The sequence below is a fragment of the Cyprinus carpio genome, chromosome A25 (assembly GCF_018340385.1).
Source record: "Cyprinus carpio isolate SPL01 chromosome A25, ASM1834038v1, whole genome shotgun sequence".
Taxonomy (NCBI): Eukaryota; Metazoa; Chordata; class Actinopteri; order Cypriniformes; family Cyprinidae; genus Cyprinus; species Cyprinus carpio.
The window spans coordinates 5130221-5151935 of NC_056596.1; the positions used below are offsets into that span (position 1 = coordinate 5130221).

The 21715-nt window shown below is 38.1% G+C and overlaps 2 protein-coding genes across 2 annotated transcripts in view; both read left to right on the top strand.

The window, feature by feature from the left end:
• The window catches only part of LOC109047607 (mucin-2-like), a 33100-nt gene extending 17911 nt beyond the window's left edge, over nt 1–15189 (top strand). Inside the window, 20 exon segments of the mRNA XM_042715907.1 lie at nt 1078–1204; nt 3154–3409; nt 3509–3561; nt 3811–3911; nt 4038–4189; nt 4649–4787; nt 4900–5004; nt 5392–5571; nt 5688–5927; nt 6030–6186; nt 6401–6532; nt 7537–8851; nt 8938–9110; nt 9283–9434; nt 10256–11041; nt 11663–11772; nt 11970–12297; nt 13596–13842; nt 13845–14877; nt 14964–15189. Coding sequence (XP_042571841.1) covers nt 1078–1204; nt 3154–3409; nt 3509–3561; nt 3811–3911; nt 4038–4189; nt 4649–4787; nt 4900–5004; nt 5392–5571; nt 5688–5927; nt 6030–6186; nt 6401–6532; nt 7537–8851; nt 8938–9110; nt 9283–9434; nt 10256–11041; nt 11663–11772; nt 11970–12297; nt 13596–13842; nt 13845–14877; nt 14964–15189 — 6012 coding nt within the window.
• On the top strand, nt 15117–21715 carry LOC109047387 (intestinal mucin-like protein). The gene is made up of 19 exons (XM_042715128.1): nt 15117–15602; nt 15736–15878; nt 16073–16247; nt 16714–16961; nt 17061–17244; nt 17383–17593; nt 17670–17845; nt 17954–18020; nt 18153–18253; nt 18395–18426; nt 19332–19509; nt 19589–19693; nt 19821–19861; nt 19960–20082; nt 20168–20266; nt 20707–20835; nt 20942–20981; nt 21073–21196; nt 21290–21715. Exons 1-19 carry the CDS (start codon nt 15545–15547, stop codon nt 21489–21491), a joined length of 2436 nt encoding a protein of 811 aa, XP_042571062.1. The 5' UTR covers nt 15117–15544; the 3' UTR covers nt 21492–21715.

Sequence of the window (21715 nt, forward strand, 5' to 3'; positions counted from 1 at the left end):
CATTAACGAATCCTGAAAAAAAAATTCCACAAAATATATTGAGCAGCAAAAACTGTTTTAACATTTTTAATAATAAGAACCATTATTAATAACTGATAACAAATAATAATTAAGACGTGAATCAGCATGTTATAATAAATTTTAATGTGAGTGAAATGACAAATATGGCCAATATGGTGACCCATATAAAATGCATTTAACCCATCCAAGTGCACACACAGAGTAGTGAACACACACACAGAACAGTGGGCAGCCACATTGCTGCGGGGAGCAGTTGGGGGTTCAGTGTCTTGCTCAAGGGTTATTCACTCCCCCCACCAACAATTCCTGCCAGATCTTAGACTCAAACCTGCAACCTTCGGGTTACAAATCCAACTTTCTAACCGTCACGCCATGACTGCCCTTCGAAGTACCATTACTAAACACTGGAGTAATGATGCTGACAATTCAGCTTTGCATCACAGGAATAAATTACATTTTAAAATTTAAATAGAAAATAGTTGTTTCAAATTGTAATAATATTTCACAATATTACTGCTTTACTGTATTTTTGATCAAATAAATACAGCCGTGGTGACAAAAGGGACTTTATTAAAAACATTTAAAAATTATGTTTTCCAAACATTTTACAAGTACTGTATATACTATTATAGTATTTATTAAAATTTTAAATTAGCTTTTATTTTTTATTTCCAGATTTATTTTCCAGATTTAGTAATTTTGTAGTGTGCTTTAGTCATTTTTATTAAATTTTTATTAAATACTTCTATTTAGCTTTATTTATTTATTTTCATAAAATTACTAATTATTGTGCATATCTACCATTTATACATTTACTTTTTTCAGCTTTATTTCAATTAACTGAAAATAAATAAATAATTGTTTTAATTATAGTAAATGATAACAATTAAGTGAGCTTAGAAGTGTTCAAACTCACGTTTGCTTACATTCTAATAAAAAATAAATAAAATGAATAATGATAAAAAGAAACAAATTAAGATCAAATATCCCAAATGTAATGATTTTTATCCCAGCTTCCACAACATGCAGTGACTCTACATGTTTATGTGCTTTCAGAGATGCAGATACTCCAGCTGTACCTGTGAGAAGATTGAGGACTGTCTGTGTGCTGTGTTTTCCTCATACGCCCGGGCCTGTGCAGCTGAAGGAATATTCCTTCAAGGCTGGAGAGAAATTGTTTGCAGTAAGTAGAGATAGACCAATAATTCGCTTGATAGTTGCGTGTACAAACCCGATTCCAAAAAAGTTGGGACACTGTACAAATTGTGAATAAAAACAGAATGCAATGATGTGGAAGTTTCAAATTTCAATATTTTATTCAGAATATAACATAGATGACATCAAATGTTTAAACTGAGAAAATGTATCATTTTAAGGGAAAAATAAGTTGATTTTACATTTCATGGCATCAACACATTTCAAAAGTTGGGACAATGCCATGTTTACCACTGTGTGGCATCCCCTCTTCTTTTTATAACAGTCTGCAAACATCTGGGGACTGAAGAGACAAGTTGCTCAAGTTTAGGAATAGGAATGTTGTCCCATTCTTGTCTACTACAGGCTTTTAGTTGCTCAACTCCTTAGGTCTTCTTTGTTGCATCTTCCTCTTTATGATGCGCCAAATGTTTTCTATGGGTGAAAGATCTGGACTGCAGGCTGGCCATTTCAGTACCCGGATCCTTCTTCTACGCAGCCATGATATTGTAATACAATGCAGTATGTGGCCTGGTATTGTCATGTTGGAAAATGCAAGGTCTTCCCTGAAAGAGACGGCGTCTGGATGGGAGCATATGTTGTTCTAGAACTTGGATATACCTTTCAGCATTGATGGTGCCTTTCCAGATGTGTAAGCTGCCCATGCCGCACACACTCATGCAACCCCATCCCATCAGAGATGCAGGTTGTCCTTGTCCTCTTTAGTTGGGATGACATGGCGTCCCAGTTTTCCAAAAAGAACTTCAAATTTTGATTTGTCTGACCACAGAACAGTTTTCCACTTTGCCTCAGTCAATTTTAAATGAGCCTTGGCCCAGAGAAAATGCCTGCGCTTCTGGATCATGTTTAGATATGGCTTCTTTTTTGACCTATAGAGTTTTAGCCTGCAACGGCGAATGGCACGGTGGATTGTGTTCACGACAATGTTTTTTGGAAGTATTCCTGAGCCCATGTTGTGATGATAATGAAATGTAGCATTCCTGTATGTGATGCAGTGCTGTCTAAGGGCCCGAAGATCACGGGCACCCAGTGTAGTTTTCCGGCCTTGACCCTTACACACAGAGATTGTTCCAGATTCTCTGAATCTTTTGATGATATTATGCACTGTAGATGATGATAACTTCAAACTCTTTGCAATTTTTCTCTGAGAAACTCCTTTCTGATATTGCTCCACCATTTTTTGTCGCCATAGCATTGGGGGAATTGGTGATCCTCTGCCCATCTTGACTTCTGAGAGACACTGCCACTCTGAGAGGCTCTTTTTATTCCCAATCATGTTGCCAATTGACCTAATAAGTTGCGAATTGGTCCTCCAGCTGTTCCTTATATGTACATTTAACTTTTCCGACCTCTTATTGCTATCTGTCCCAACTTTTTTGGAATGTGTAGCTCTCAGGAAATCCAAAATGAGCCAATATTTGGCATGACATTTCAAAATGTCTCACTTTCAATATTTGATATGTTATCTACATTTTATTGTGAATAAAATATGTTTATGAGATTTGTAAATCATTCTATTCCTTTTTTACTCACAATTTGTACAGTGTCCCAACTTTTTTGGAATCAGGTTTGTAGAAATAGAGACAAACTAACTGAGTCATGTTGAGACATGACTTTACATGAATTATATAAAACAGCCTTGAATACATTTTGGAAATAGCAGCTTAATTAAATTATCTCTCTGTTGTCTTGCTCATAATTATAGTCTTGTAAAGTCCGGTTGATCATTGGTCATTGTTCACACTCTATATAAAAAATATATAGCCTTTATATTTTGGGTAGGATCGACATATTTGGGTGTATTTGCCAAGAAAAAGCATGGAAATCCCTTATCTAAACTAGAATATTAAAAGGATGCTTTTGTAATTTTGCTATGTAAACTTTTACAACACATTCCTTTCAAACTGGTCCCTGCAGAGAAGTATACAGAGAATTGCCCGGCCTCGCAGAACTACTCATACCAGCTGCAGAGCTGTCAGCGTACCTGTCTGTCTCTCGCCTCTCAGCGCCAAAGCTGCAGTGTTAACTTTTTGCCTGTTGATGGATGTGCATGTCCAGATGGACTCTACCAAGATGAGAATGGACTGTGTGTACCTATAGAAAAATGTCCATGTTTCCACAACGAACAGAAAATTTATCCCGGCAAGTCTGTCATCATTAGGGATGAACATTGGTAAGTGAATGATAATATTCTAGTATTAGTCCAATAGTGATACAAGAATTTTAAAGTCTATGAACTGAATATACAATTTGATCTTATTTCTCTGTCTAGCGTTTGCGTGAAAGGAAAATTCCAATGTTATTCCTTGAAACCCCAAATTTATGGTATGAAAAAGTACTTTCATATACTGCGTAGGTTAAATAAGTTTGCTTATAGAGTTATCTTGTGAAAATTGATATTGAAATAAATTCAATTAAATTAAATTCTTGTCAAAACTGATACTGAAATTTGCTGGCTAACCAAGGTTTTGCTAACCAACAATCAACCTCTGTTGTAAAAAGTCTTATAATATGTACGTTTTATATCAGAAACTATATTTAGAGTACAGCATCTTTGTCCGATATCTTTTCCAGGATGCTCCTCTCCGAAGGTTTTCTTCAACTGCAGTACAGCAGGCCCAAATGAACATGGATTGGAGTGTGCAAAGACTTGTTTGCAACAGAACGTTGACTGTGTGAGTCTAGTATTTCCAATATCCTTTTCTTTCCTAGAGTCTATCGCTTGAATATGGTCTTACTTGTATGCATGACAAGGTTTTGTTTGTATATATACACATAATGATTTCCCCCCTTCTTTCCAGTTCTCACTTGACTGTCAGTCTGGCTGCCAGTGTCCTTCAGGTCTATTGGATGATGGCAGAGGAAATTGTGTTAAACCGGATAACTGCCCGTGTACACACAATGGAGAGTTGAAAGAACCAGGAAAAACGATAACCATAGATTGCAATGATTGGTGTGTGTTATTTAAGTATCATTAATGAGCTATTATATTTAACTATTAAACTGTAAGATTTTAGTTTTTATTTGTATATTTTGCCATTTTCATTTTAATTTGTGTTAACATTTTACTACTTCTGAGTTTGCTCGTCATTTTAGTAGCTTTATGTCTGTATAGGTTTTATTTATTTTTTTACTTCTTTTAACTATACAAATAATTATTAATATTTACTTTTATTGTTATATATTTTAATTAAGCTAATGTTTATTTCATTTTTTAATTGTTTTATTTTTTAGTTTTATTTCTAGTTTACGATTATAACCCTGCATAAACAGCAGCCATTTACATTGCCATGTTAGAGGTACTTTACCATAAAACCCCTAAACAACGAGGAAATACACTAGTTAACTTGTAACAATCTATAGTGTGAAACTTAGAGCCACACAAGATTTGAGTCTTCCTCTATATTTACAGCACTTGCCAACAGGGAAAATGGAATTGTACTTATCGTAAGTGTCCAGGCATATGCACCATATATGGCAGCGGACATTACAGAACTTTTGATCACCAAATATTTGGATTCAGGGGAGACTGCAGTTATATTGCTGTTCAGGTATGTGCTATGGGTGGACACAATAGCAATTCGTCAGAGGCTTTATTTAAATAAAATGACAGATAAACATCTTCATTCAGGAGCCAACAAGTCAAATTCTCTTGTTTTGCAGAACAAGTGTGGAAATAAAACTGGCAATTTTCACGTAATAACTGAGAATATGCCTTGTGGAACAACAGGAACCCCATGTTCAAAGGTTGTCAGGATCATTTTGGGGGTAGGTACACAGGTGTAGGTCTCATGCTATATGTTTTAACATTTAGCAGAACATTCAATACTTTGTGGTACACTCAGAGTAAAATAAAATATGTTTGAAAAGAGTCATAAAACACTAAAGCGAGGTGTTCAGTACCTGTCAATTTAAGTCGAAAAGATAAATAAAAGAATTTCCCCCCTATTTTTATCAACATTTGAAAGGAATACAGAGTGAAAATCAGTCACTGGCTGTAATATAGATTTGTGCTATGAACTCCACTAGATATGTTTTGCGAACTGACTTGTGTTGGGCTGTGGAAATGGGCTGTTTCATACAATATCTTACAGTATCAATATAATTTTCACATATTTTTTTTTTTTTTTTTTTTGTAACTTCTCTCACACACAGGGAACTCAGTTGCTGCTTTCTGATGGGACCATAACAGCCACTTACAATGAAAGTGGTCCAGAGATCAGGTACACTGTGAGCAACATTGGTATGTACCTTGTCATTGATACTGACATTGGACTGACAATTATGTGGAAACACAAAACCACCGTATACATCATTCTGCAACCTCAGCACATGGTGAGTTGAAGTCATGATTTTTTTCATTTTGTGTGCTTACACTTCCAGACAATTTTCAACAGTCCCTCACAGTAAATTTTTTTAGTGCAACCTCTGTGCCTTGTTGTTTTTCACAGGGAGATGTTTGTGGCCTCTGCGGAAATTTCAATGAAAATGCAAAAGATGACTTTACCACTCAGGGAAATTTGCTGACTACAAATAAAATTGAGTTTGTTGACAGCTGGAAAGTGGCAAGCCAATGTCTTGATAAAAACCCAGACTTTAACCCATGCTTTAATGCTCCTAGACGATTTAACTTTGCAAACGTACAATGTGGCATCATAAAGGGAGTTACATTCCAAAAATGCCATAACACGGTACAGATGAAAAACGTTTCAATAAATAATTATAAGTTCCTTATAATGTGGTATACAAGAATCCAATATATTTTTTAAGGATGGAAATGCTTGTTCCCACAGGTGGATCCAAACCCATATTATGATAACTGTGTGAGCGACTCATGTGCATGTGATGCAGGTGGAGATTGTGAGTGCTTCTGTACAGCTGTTGCAGCTTATGCTCAAGCCTGCAATAAGGCAGGTGTTTGTGTGAACTGGAGAACACCTGAAATGTGCCGTAAGCATTTTCAATTCTAGTGCATATGTTTAATCTGTAATCTTTCAATGTGATTTTAATGCAGATTCTGAATCAGTGTGGATAATGTGAATGAATTGATTGCCTGATAAATGCTTGAAGTGATTTCCTTCTTTTAACAGTGTACTGTAGTTTTGTTGTATTTCATTTAGTTTGCTTCTATATGTTCATACTTATATCCATGTTTCCATGTCAGCTGTGTACTGTGAATACTACAATAAAGAAAGAGAAGACTGTATATGGCATTACAGTCCTTGTCATATACCTTGCTACAAAACCTGTCGCAACCCTAATGCTACCTGCAATAACATTTTACCCAACCTGGAAGGTGAGCTCTCATTCAGTGCACAATAGTATGCTTTTCTGTTTTTCTTCTTTTTTTTAAGATTGAGTGTGCACACACTGGATATTTCTAGGCCTTTGGTATATGCTAAACTGGGATTAGAAATGGTTGAAAAAAACTTTTCTTGGAAAGTAATACAATACATTTGTATTATTTTGTTGTAAAAGCATTACCTAATTGCTGGTAACCAGTTAAGAATGTTTAATTTTACTTCAATGATTATTTATCAGACATTTTCCCAGTAAAGTCAAGTAATTGTACCAACATCTTTCGGTCTAATCTGTTCATTTCCTTTGAGAATATTGTAAAAACACTTGAAATGTAAAGACTTATATTCATCTATTTTGAATAAATGCTGATCTTTTTAACTTTTTATTCATCAGTGAATCTCAGACAATAAAGCAGACTTATCACAGGTTGCAAAAAAAACACATATACATATATATATATATATATATATATATATATATATATATATATATATTAAGCAGCAGTGTATCCAAAATTGATAATATATCGGCTTATTAGAATGATTTCTGAAGGATCATGTGGCACTGAAGACTGGTGTAATTACTGCTGAAATTCAGCTTTGCATCACAGAAATAGTATTTTAAAGGATACTAAAGCAGAAACCTATTATTTTAAATTGTAGTAATATTTCACAATATCGCTGTTTTTCTGTATTTTTTGATCAAATATATGCAGCCTTTATTTATTTTTCATCAGTAAAGGAATGGTTTTGATGCACAAAGACTTTATTGTCTCATTTCAAAAATCTTTTATTTAAACCCTTAGAAATACAGATCCTGTTGTAAATATATTTTTTAAATTGTTGTTCCATTATTATGCCTTAACAGATTTTGACTCAGGTTTGTTTGTGTGTGTGTGTGTGTGTGTGTGTGTGTGTGTGTGTGTGTGTGTGTGTGTGTGTGTGTGTGTGTGTGTGTGTGTGTGTGTGTGTGTATGTGTGTGTGTGTGTGTGTGTTTAGGATGTTATCCAAAATGTCCCAGTAACAAATTTTTTGATGAGAAAAATCGGATCTGTGTGGAGAACTGTTTCACTACCACGAATCCTACAAAAACAACAGAGTATACCACATCACCTACACCATCAACTACCACAAAGCCTACTACAACAACAGAATCTACCACATCACCTACACCATCAACTACCACAAAGCCTACTACAACAACAGAATCTACCCCTACTCCATCAACTACCACAAAGCCTACTACAACAACAGAATATAGCACATCACCTAAACCGTCCACTACCACAAAACCTACTACAACGACCGAATCTACCCCTACACCAACAACTACCACAAAGCCTACTACAACAACAGAATATACCACATCACCTACACCGTCCACGACCACAAAACTTACTACAACAACCGAAACTACCCCTACACCATCAACTACCACAAAGCCTAATACAACAACAGAATCTACCCCTACACCATCAACTACCACAAAGCCTACTACAACAACAGAATCTACCACATCACCTACACTGACACCTACCACAAAACCTACTACAACAACAGAATCTACCACATCATTTACATCAACAACAACAGAATATACCACATCACCTACACCATCAACTTCCACAAAGCCTGCTACAACAACAGAATCTACCACATCACCTACACCATCAACTACCACAAAGCCTACTACAACAACCGAATCTACCCCTACACCGACAACTACCACGAAGCCTACTACAACAACAGAATCTACCACATCACCTACAGCGACAACTACCACAAAACCTACTACAACTACAGAGTCTACGACATCACTTACACCAATAACTACCACAAAGCCTACTATAACAACAGAATCTACCACATCATTTACACGAACAACAACAGAATATACCACATCACCTACACCATCAACTACCACAAAGCCTACTACAACAACAGAATATACCACATCACCTACACCGTCAACTACCACAAAGCCTACTACAACAACAGAATCTACGACATCACCTACACCCACAACTACCACAAAACCTACTACAACAACAGAATCTACCCCTACACCATCAACTACCACAAAGCCTACTACAACAACCGAATCTACCCCTAAACCGACAACTACCACGAAGCCTACTACAACAACAGAATCTACCACATCACCTACAGCGACAACTACCACATCACCTACTACAACAACACAGAGCTCTACGACATCACTTACACCAGTAACTACCACAAAACCTACTATAACAACAGAATCTACCACATCATTTACACCAACAATTACAGAATATACCACATCACCTACACCGTCAACTACCACAAAGCCTACTACAACAACAGAATATACCACATCACCTACACCGTCAACTACCACAAAGCCTACTACAACAACAGAATCTACCCCTACACCATCAGCTACCACAAAGCCTACTACAACAACCGAATCTATCCCTACACCAACAACTACCACGAAGCCTACTACAACAACAGAATCTACCACATCACCTACAGCGACAACTACCACATCACCTACTACTACAACAGAGTCTACGACATCACTTACACCAGTAACTACCACAAAACCTACTATAACAACAGAATCTACCACATCATTTACATCAACAACAACAGAATATACCACATCACCTACACCGTCAACTACCACAAAGCCTACTACAACAACAGAATATACCACATCACCTACACCATCAACTACCACAAAGCCTACTACAACAACAGAATCTACCCCTACACCATCAACTACCACAAAGCCTACTACAACAACCGAATCTACCCCTACACCCGACAACTACCACGAAGCCTACTACAACAACAGAATCTACCATATCACCTACACCGACAACTACCACAAAACCTACTACAACAACAGAGTCTACGACATCACTTACACCAATAACTACCACAAAACCTACTATAACAACAGAATCTACCACATCATTTACACCAACAACAACAGAATATACCACATCACCTACACCATCAACTACCACAAAGCCTACTACAACAACAGAATATACCACATCACCTACACCTCACAACAAAGCCTACCACAACAGCCGAATCTACCCCTACACCGACAACTACCACGAAGCCTACTACAACCAACAGAACCTACCATACCACCTACAGCGACAACTACACAAAACCTACTACAACAACAGAATCTACCCCATCACTTACACCAATAACTACCACAAAACCTACTATAACTACAAATCTACAACATCATTTACACCAACAACAACAGAATATACCACATCACCTACACCAACTACTACCACAAAACCTACTACAACAACAGAATCTACATCACCTACATCATCAACACCACAACAGCCTACTACAACAGAATATACCACATCAACTACCACACCCTACTACAAATTACCCACACAACCACCTACTACAACAACAGAATATACTACCACATCACCTACACCGTCAACTACCACAAAGTCTACTACAACAACAGAAAAGCATACACCGACAACTACCACAAAGCATACAAATCTACTACAACAACAGAATCTACCACATCACTTACACACCTACACCACAAAAACTACAACAAAGCTACTACATTTACACAACAACAGACATACCACCTACACCTACACCATCAACTACCACAAAGCCTACTACAACAACAGAATATACCAGATCACCCCTACATCGACAACTACCACCAAAGCCTACTACAACAACAGAATCTACCACATCACCTACAGCGACAACTACCACATCACCTACTACAACAACAGAGTCTACGACATCACTTACACCAGTAACTACCACAAAACCTACTATAACAACAGAATCTACCACATCATTTACATCAACAACAACAGAATATACAAAACAACCTACACCGACAACTACCACGAAGCCTACTATAACAACAGAATCTACCACATCACCTACACCATCAAATACCACAATGTCTACTTCAACAACAGAATCTACCACATCACCTACACCGACAACTACCACAAAGCATACTACAACAACTGAATCTACCCCTACACCATCAGCTAAAACAAAGCCTACTACAACAACCGAATCTACCCCTAAAGTGACAACTACCACGAAGCCTACTACAACAACAAAATCTACCACATCACCTACAGCGACAACTACCACAAAACCTACTACAACAACAGAGTCTACGACATCACTTACACCAATAACTACCACAAAACCTACTATAACAACAGAATCTACCACATCATTTACACCAACAACAACAGAATATACCACATCACCTACACCGTCAACTACCACAAAGCCTACTACGACAACAGAATATACCAGATCACCTACATCGTCAACTACCACAAAGCCTACTACAACAACAGAATCTACCATATCACCTACACCGACAACTACCACAAAATCTACTACAACAACAGAGTCTACGACATCACTTACACCAATAACTACCACAAAACCTACTACAACAACAGAATATACCACATCATTTACACCAACAACACACAAAATATACCACATCACCTACAGAATCAATTTCCAAAGCCTACTACAACAACAGAATATACCACATCATCTACACCGTCAACTACCACAAAACCTACTACAACAACAGAATATACCACATCACCTACACCGTCAACTACCACAAAGTCTACTACAACAACAGAATATACCACATCACCTACACCGTCAACTACCACAAAGCCTACCTACAACAACAGAAATACTACCACTTACACCGTCAACTACCACAAAGCCTACTACAACAACAGAATCTACCCCTACACCATCAGCTACCACAAAGCCTACTACAACAACCGAATCTACCCCTAAAGTGACAACTACCACGAAGCCTACTACAACAACAAAATCTACCACATCACCTGACAGCCACACAACTACCACAAAAAAACTACTACACACAACAGAGTCTACGACATCACTTACACCAATAACTACCACAAAACCTACTATAACTACAGAATCTACCACAACATTTACACCAACAACAACAGAATATACCACATCACCTACACCATCAACTACCACAAAGCCTACTACAACAACAGAATATACCACATCACCTACACCGTCAACTACCACAAAGCCTCCTACAACAACAGAATCTACCCCTACACCATCAGCTACCACAGCCTACTACAACAACCAATATACCCTACACCCGACAACTACCACAAAACCTACTACAACAACAGAGTTTACGACATCACTTACACCAATAAACTACCACAAAACCCTACTACAACAACAGAATCTAACCACATCATTTACACCAACAACAACAGAATATACCACATCACCTACACCGTCAACTACCACAAAGTCTACTACAACAACAGAATATACCACATCACCTACACCGTCAACTACCACAAAGCCTCCTACAACAACAGAATATACCACATCACTTACACCGTCAACTACCACAAAGCCTACTACAACAACAGAATCTACCCCTACACCATCAGCTACCACAAAGCCTACTACAAAAACAACCGAATCAAACAACGAAACCCCTACACACCGACAACTACCACGAAGCCTACTACACACAACAGAATCTACCACATCACCTACACCGACAACTACCACAAAATCTACTACAACAACAGAGTCTACGACATCACTTACACCAATAACTACCACAAAACCTACTATAACAACAGAATCTACCACATCATTTACACCAACAACAACAGAATATACCACATCACCTACACCGTCAATTTCCACAAAGCCTACTACAACAACAGAATATACCACATCACCTACACCGTCAACTACCACAAAGCCTCCTACAACAACAGAATATACCACATCACCTACACCGCCAACTACCACAAAGCCTACTACAACAACAGAATCTACCCCTACACCATCAACTACCACAAAGCCTACTACAACAACCGAATCTACCCCTACACCGACAACTACCACGAAGCCTACTACAACAACAGAATCTACCATATCACCTACAGCGACAACTACCACATCACCTACTACAACAACAGAGTCTACGACATCACTTACACCAGTAACTACCACAAAACCTACTATAACAACAGAATCTACCACATCATTTACACCAACAACAACAGAATATACCACATCACCTATATTGTCAACTACCACAAAGCCTACTACAACAACAGAATATACCACATCACCTACACCGTCAACTACCACAAAGCCTACTACAACAACAGAATCTACCCCTACACAACCATCAGCTACCACAAAGCCTACTACAACAACCGAATCTATCCCTACACCGACAACTACCACGAAGCCTACTACAACAACAGAATCTACCACATCACCCACAGCGACAACTCACACAAAAACCCTACTACAACTACAGAGTCTACGACATCACTTACACCAATAACTACCACAAAACCCTACTATAACAACAGAATCTACCACATCATTTACACCAACAACAACAGAATATACCACATCACCTACACCGTCAACTACCACAAAGCCTACTACAACAACAGAATATACCACATCACCTACACCGTCAACTACCACAAAGCCTACTACAACAACAGAATCTACCATATCACCTACACCGACAACTACCACAAAACCTACTACAACAAAAGAGTCTACGAAATCACTTACGAGCACCACATAACTACACAACAAAACACACTACCACTACACAAACAGAATCTACCACATCATTTACACCCAACAACACACGATATACCACATCACCTACACCGTCAACTACCACAAAGCCTACTACAACAACAGAGATATACCACATCACCTACACCGTCAACTAACCACAAAGCCTCCTACAACAACAGAATCTACCCCAAAACTACACCATCAAAACTACCACAAAGCCTACTACAACAGAATCCACACCGAATACTACCCCCTACACACGACAACTACCACAAAAACTACTACAACAACAGAATATACCACATCACCTACTACAACAACAGAGTCTACGACATCACTTACACCAGTAACTACCACAAAACCTACTATAACAACAGAATCTACCACATCATTTACACCAACAACAACAGAATATACCACATCACCTACACCGTCAATTTCCACAAAGCCTACTACAACAAATCAGAATATACCACATCACCTACCTACCAACAACTACCACAAAAGCCACCTACAACACCACAAATACTACCACATCACCTACACCGTCAACTACCACAAAGCCTACTACAACAACAGAATCTACCACTACACCATCAGCTACCACAAAGCCTACTACAACAACCAGAATACTACCCCTACACCGACAACTACCACAAAGCCTACTACAACAACATAACCTACAGCGACAACTACCACAAAAACTACTACAACAACAGAATATACCACATCACCTACTACAACATTGACACCAACACACAGAATATACCACAAACACCTACACCATCACACTACCACAAAGCCTACTACAACAACAGAATATACCAGATCACCTACACCGTCAACTACCACAAAGCCTACTACAACAACAGAATCTACGACATCACTTACACCAATAACTACCACAAAACCTACTATAACAACAGAATATACCACATCATTTACACCAACAACAACAGAATATACCACATCACCTACATCGTCAACTACCACAAAGCCTACTACAACAACAGAATCTACGACATCACTTACACCAATAACTACCACAAAACCTACTACAACAACAGAATCTACCCCTACACCAACAACTATCACGAAGCCTACTACAACAACACAATCTACCACATCACCTAGACCGACAACTACCACAAAGCCTACTACAACAAAAGAATCTACCACATTACCTTCACCATCAACTACCACAAAGCCTACTACAACAACCGAATCTACCCCTACACCGACAACTACCACGAAGCCTACTACAACAACAGAATCTACCACATTACCTACAGCGACAACTACCACATCACCTACTACAACAACAGAGTCTACGACATCACTTACACCAATAACTACCACAAAACCTACTATAACAACAGAATCTACCACATCATTTACACCAACAACAACAGAATATCAACATCACCTACACACCGTCAACTACCACAAAGCCTACTACACAACAGAATCTAACCCCTACACCGACAACTACAACACTACAACAACAGAATCTACCACATCACCTACACCAACAACTACCACAAAACCTACTACAACAACAGAATCTACCCCTACACCATCAACTACCACAAAACCTACTACAACAGAGTCTACGACATCATTTACACCAACAACAGAATATACCACATCACCAACACCGTCAACTACCACAAAGCCTACTACAACAACAGAATATACCACATCACCTACACCGTCCACTACCACAAAGCCTACTACAACAACAGAATCTACCCCTACACCATCAACTACCACAAAGACTACTACAACAACAGAATATACCACATCACCTACACCGTCAACTACCACAAAGCACGACCGATCTACCCGACCGAATCTACCCGAAGCCTACATAACCGACAACATCACCTACCACGACAAGCCTACTTCAACAACAGAATCTACCACATCACCTACACCGACAACTACCACAAAGCATACTACAACAACTGAATCTACCACATCACAGCCTAGATTAACAAATGAAACAATAATTCCTATTACTGGAAATGCAACAAAATATACAGAACACCAAATTCTAAATACAACAACAGAATCAACCACAACATCAACGCCGACACCAACAACTACTGCAAAAAATAATACAACACTAACAGAAAAACCTACATCATCAACCACTACACCAACAACTACCACAAAGCCTACTACAGCAGAATTGACTTCTTCATCTACTGTTACACCAATAATTGCCACAAGTTCTACTACAACGACAACAGAACTGACACCAACTACCACAAAGCTTACTACAACACTAACACCAGTACCTACAACAACAGCATTTACACCTATGGTTTCCAGCACTACACCTTGTTTTTGTGTATTTAATGGAATACATTATAATCCTGGTAAGTATTTTGAAGAAGTTGCGTTGGTATCTTATTTCTTTGCTTGGACAGGTTGTTTTTGTACAACATTTCACTTTAATGTTTTATGCTTGATTCTCTCTCTCTCTCTCTCTCTCTCTCTCACTTTTGTTAGGAGATAAAATAGTTAATAAGAACCACACTGGCTCAGGGATCTGCCTAACCCTGATCTGCTCTGAAATCTGTGTAGTTCAGATCACCACAGAGCCATGTCCTTCACCACCTCCACCCTACGGATGTCCTAAATGGAACAAAAATGTAAATTTAATATATAATTTTTAAAAGCTTTATACCAAAAAGAAGGGGTGTATTTTTTTCTACAGAAAGAATGTACTTTTATGACTATCCATTATGCTGTTTTAAATAGTCCAAGAAGAAGAACAAACTACATTCCAATGTTGCATCTATCTATCTTTCTAATTCTAGTACATTTTATTTTTTATTATCACCAGACCAACGAGACCTTTATGTTTTGTAATTGCACCATGGCAAGGTGCATAAAAGACAACATCATTGAAATTATCCCATTTGAATGCCCTCCACTGCAGAACATCACCTGTGAAAATGGCAAAAAACCAGTGCTGGTCTATGATGAGCACCACTGCTGCCCGTATTACACATGTGACTGTGAGCAAACCGGTCTTCACAATCTTCATATTTAAATCTGTAACCATTTAAATTATTAGTAATGATGTCCATTCAAGCTCAATGTGCTCGATTTTTATTTGTTCATGGTTTGAATTTTGAACATGTTCTTTGAACGTGTTTTTCCACTTGGAACAACTAGTGTTTTACAATAAGAAAAATAACATGACATTTTACATGAAAACAATGCAGTCATTATGTGTGATTTTCTGGTATCTCACTGAGTCTATGAACTTTGATGCGGCACAAGAAAATAAAATTGTGATAGATTAGCACCTGGTTAAAGTGAAAAAGTGAAAATGTTAAATGAAAAAGGTTCAAATGAAAGTGTATTTAATGGCATTCTTCAAATGGTATTTTCAACATAGCCTTCACCAAATTGAAGTAGAATGTTCAATTCAAATTATTATATTCTTTTTAATTATTATTCACCTTTTCCTATTTGTAGGTTTTTGTGAAGGCTGGGGTGACTCACATTACATTACATTTGATGGACACTTCTACAGTTATCAAGGAAATTGCACTTATATATTATTGGAGGAAATTAGGCCCCAATACCATTTGAAGATCTACATCGACAGAGTCTACTGTGACCTTGTTGAGCATGTATCCTGTCCCAGATCTGTTATTGTGTCTTACAACAATCTAAACATAACACTCATGAATCTCAATCATATCGGAGATGCAGACCTAGAGGTAAGACTTTCTTGGCTTGCAAAAAGTTTAGGAATGATTAGTATGTGCTTTGTGTGCATTACAATGTAAGCATTCTGTGTGTTTTATATATCCTAATAGGCTGTCGTGGACAATGTTAAGCTAAAGCTGCCATATGCTCATAATGGTATGAGGGTCATAAGCTCCGGCCAAGACTTGCTCTTGAGTATTCCAGATCTAAGTGTTAATATATCATTTGGAGCCACTGGCTTTGGCATCAACCTGCCATTCCAGCATTTTGGAAACAACACACAAGGTCACTGTGGTAAGTCAGACACCCCCCAGTATTTGCATTTGTAACAATATATTGATGGTGTCATAAAAACGTGAAAGGTGTATGAGGGGTTTGTTGTTGTTGTTGTTGTGCATTATCCAAATGAATTATTCCTAATAATTCTCATAGGAACATGCAACAACAACAAGGCTGATGACTGCATGATCCCTGGAGGGATCTTGGTGGACGACTGTGCTGTGATGGGAGATTACTGGCCAGCCAGTGATGTGAATAGTGAAATTTGCACTCCACCACCTGCATTACCTACTGTTGGGGGTATTAGCAAACCTACATCTAAGCCATGCCAGGCCCATTCTTACTGCAACCTCCTCAAAAGCAAGTGAGTTGATTTTGTGTGGTGTTTTTAGTATAAATGTCAATATACAATGCTTCCAGACTGCTTCTGTCTTCCTCAGGTTGTTTGAAGCATGCCATTCCCATCTGTCCCCCGAAAACTTCTTTTTAGGATGTGAATATGATAGTTGTCATGAGAGCAACCCTGCCTTGGTGTGTACCAGCCTGCAGAGCTACGCGAGGGCTTGCTCTCAATTAGGGATCTGCATTCACTGGAGGAACTACACTAACCTTTGCAGTAAGTTATATGATAAGTATTTATATTAAATTTTAAGTTTTCTAAAATCTAACCCATTTTATTGGAAGCTGTAGAAATTAAAGTATTATATTTGCCTTTCTTCCCCAGATATTGAATGTTCAGCAGATAAAGTCTACAATGCTTGTGGTCCAGCTGAGCCACCAAGCTGTGATTTGTATGCCCATTTATCTACTTTTTATAATAATTTAGACAGTTATAGTCTGAAATGAAAGCTTAGTTCTTACACAGTATTGTAAATTGAGGGATAATGTTAAATTAAAGAGTTAAATACTCTTTCAAATTACAGACCTGACCACAACACCAATACAGTGACCACAGAGGGCTGCTTCTGTCTTGAGGGCACATTGCTCTTCAACAAGGAGTCAGGAGTCTGTGTGAACAAATGCGGTGAGAAGCCTCCGAGTCAAGTGTGTGTGTGCATGTATTAGGCATTCAGGTTGAGATGTACAAAAAACTAGCATGTTTTTTTTTTGTTTTTTGTTTTTTTTGATAATGTTTCTAATTTTGCTCTTCCCTTTATGTTCTCAGGATGCCTGGATGCCTCTGGGATGCCACGTAAGGTACAGTGGTATTGAAACTGTTTGCTGTTCGGTCAGTATTAGTATATCATAGTTATTCAACTCAAAGGTGATTCCAGAATGCATTGTGACAAGCTCAGTGGCTGTATTATTAATTTCCTTATAATTATTTCAGCACCAAAAATGTCAATAAAATATTTTTTAATTAAAAAAAAAAAAAAAAAAACTGTTTTACCTAATGCAGTGGTTCCCAACCTCGTTCCTGGAGGCCCCCCAGCACTGAACATTTTGCATCTCTCCTTTTTCTGACACACCCATTTCAGGTCTTGGAGTCTCTACTTATGAGCTGATGATCTGAATCAGGTGTGTTTGATTGAGGAAACATGGAAAACCTGTAGTGTTGGGGGGGCTCCAGGAACATGGTTGGGAACCACTGACCTAATGTTTGTTTGTGCTGTGTATTTTTATGCTTATGGGAATTCATTGTTAGCTTAGCAACATGCTGATGCCAAGCTCTTCGAAATGAATAACATTATTGTATTTGCTGCCTGTGTAGAGCTTCAAATCTGTCACTTACGAGCTTCTATGTCAGTAAGATTGTTCATTTAGAAGGCAGCTTCCTATGTATGTAGTACACATCAACTTAAAGCTCACTAGGAGTGAGAACAGAGCCTAAGCATCACTGGCAAACCAATAAAAACAGTGCAATTAAAAAGTCGCAATGAAATGATAGTAGTGACAGATCTTTTAGATCATTAGTTAGAGAATCCATTTGAAAAGTGGGTGTTGCACTCAAAAAAACTGATTCAAACTTGCAGTCATTTGTGGAGTGACATAAAAAGTCTGTAGTTTTTTACCAGAGCAGTGGTATATATGGCTGAATAACTAAATGACTTTTATCTGAATCCACTTGTTGTTGTTTTTTTTTTTTGTTTTTTTTGTGGCAGTTCGATGAGGTTTTCGAGTACAACTGTGAGGAGTGTATCTGTGATAAGGCCAGAAAATCAGTGATCTGTAAGCCCAAGAAGTGTTCTAATGTCAACCCTGGGATCTGCACTGAGCCCGAGTTTGTGCTGGTGAATGTCACCAATCCTTCAGACCCATGCTGCAGTAAACAAGTTTGCAGTAAGTTGAAGTTGAAGTTTGAACAGGTTTGGTTTGGCTTTGCATCTTCCTTTTCTTAAGTCTCCTTTGTGTGATGTAGACTGTAATGTCAGCATGTGTCCACCTCTGGATAAAAAGTGTGGAGTCGGATATGTGCCAGTCCTGAAAGTGCCTTATGGAAAATGCTGTCCAGAAATCAAATGCGGTATTACAATTATTCACACTTTAGTTCATTTTTCACATTTGTGTGCCCATTTTCATCTCAGATGCTACCTGTATCCCTTTTAATATCATTCTATGTAGTTTTGTGTTTATGTTGTTTGCCTCCTCAGAGTCAAAGAAAGTGTGTGTGCACAATAACACAGAGCATGAGGTAACTAGAACGACTCCTATATTACTATTAAAAATCAATCAATTAAATAATGATTAATGAAAGTTTTACACTCTCATGTCTCCTATCACTTCCCCCAGCCTGGTACAAACATCCCCGTCACTGACTGTCAGGAATGCAGCTGTACGAGCGACGTGGATCCTGAAACACAGTTGCTCAAGGTCAAATGTGGATCTGTGCAGTGCAATGAGAAATGTGATTCTGTAAGTTGTGTGATGAGATTTTGATCGTCTTGTCTCAGAACCAACGGTAATTTCTTTGACTTCATTTGATAATTATTTTTCACAGGGTTATGAATACATTAAAAAGAACCTTGATGACTGCTGTGGAAAGTGTGTGCAAACTCACTGCACTGTCAATTTCAATGGCGTCAATCATACATTAAAGGTAAGATCAAAAGCTACATTGTTGCCAGCTCCGATAGCCTCATTGGAAGTGTGCCAACATGAAGCGTCATTGCACATTGGACGTCCCGAGTTAGAGTCCCGGGTCGCAGATCTTTCCCGATCCCACCCCCCCTCTCTCCCCCACTTCACTTCCTGACAAAATAAAGGCCAAAAAAAAAAAAGGCAAGATTGCCTTGAGGTGTGGCTGAAAAGAACAAAATGAATATTTTGGTTAAATTAACGGTATAGTTATTCAAATTTTAATTAATTATAAATGTGTACAGTACATACAACATGTAGTTGTGTGCTATATAACAAGTTTTTTGAATTTGAGTGAGCAACAGACCCAAATTTAAGCCATTATTCCCTGAAAATCCCATTCCTCCTAAGAAGTCTAACATTTTTGCAATGAATTTGACATTGTTCTGTTTTGGTTCATAGGAAGGAGAGACTTTTCCCTCTACAAATCAGAGCTGTGACAGAATCACGTGTACTAAAGTTAATGGACATTTCATCACCAACAAATATACAGTCCAGTGCCCTCCTTTCAACATTTCCAACTGCAAGCCTGTCAGTGCTTCATATATCACACAAACACATATTTACTTATTATACTGACTGATCATGGTGATTAAATCACATTGATGACATTCTGTCTTTGTGATTTGCTCTACAGGGCACTGTTCAGCAGTCACCTGATGGCTGCTGTCCTGTTTGTGAGTTTGTTTGGTTTTTTTTTTAAGAAAATTATGTGAATTTTGGTTGAATCGAGTCAATTATTAATACGTCTATTGCCCGTGTTTGTAGGTGTGGACCAAATTAAGGGATGTCAAGTACAGACCGTTCGCGATTACATAAAACACAAAGACTGTCAGTCAGAGGAGAAACTAAACCTGACATTTTGTAGTGGAGACTGTACTAGTTCAAGCTGGTGAGTACACACATACTCTGTTATGAAAACCTACACAGGCAGTGACTGATTTGAAATGCTTTACATGTGTTCCTCTCTTTCTCTCATTCGTAGGTACACTGAAGCTGGAATGTCCTCTTGTACCTGTTGCCAGGCCACTCGCTCAAGTAATCGTACAGTGTCTCTTGGTTGCTTAAACAGTGATATAGTAACCCACACATATGTCTATGTTGAGGAGTGTGCCTGCAGCAGAACTAACTGTCATGAAATGGGAAAGAACCACACACTTCCTGAAGACCGCCAAATAAGCACATAACTTAAGCCATGTGCGGCAGCAGTGAATTATCTACCCGAAGACACTGGAAGAAAACTAAATGAAATCTCAATTATCTTTTTGAAACTTTAATTAGATTTGTGCATGCTCTATGTTTCACATTTCTTAAACTTTACCTATAGATCTTTTCTTTTTTCTTTGTTGGCTAAATGTGCCCTTTTGCTTGTTTGCATTTAAATCAAATTAAAAAGCATTTTAAAACTCAA

Bases quoted from the DNA above. Each gene is read 5' to 3' on its own strand.
- LOC109047387 (XM_042715128.1), top strand. From the start codon at position 15,545: ATGGTTTCCAGCACTACACCTTGTTTTTGTGTATTTAATGGAATACAT. The intron at 17,846-17,953 runs GTAAGTTATATG...TTTCTTCCCCAG, and splicing joins GAACTACACTAACCTTTGCA to ATATTGAATGTTCAGCAGAT. The intron at 20,982-21,072 runs GTGAGTTTGTTT...CCGTGTTTGTAG, and splicing joins TGATGGCTGCTGTCCTGTTT to GTGTGGACCAAATTAAGGGA.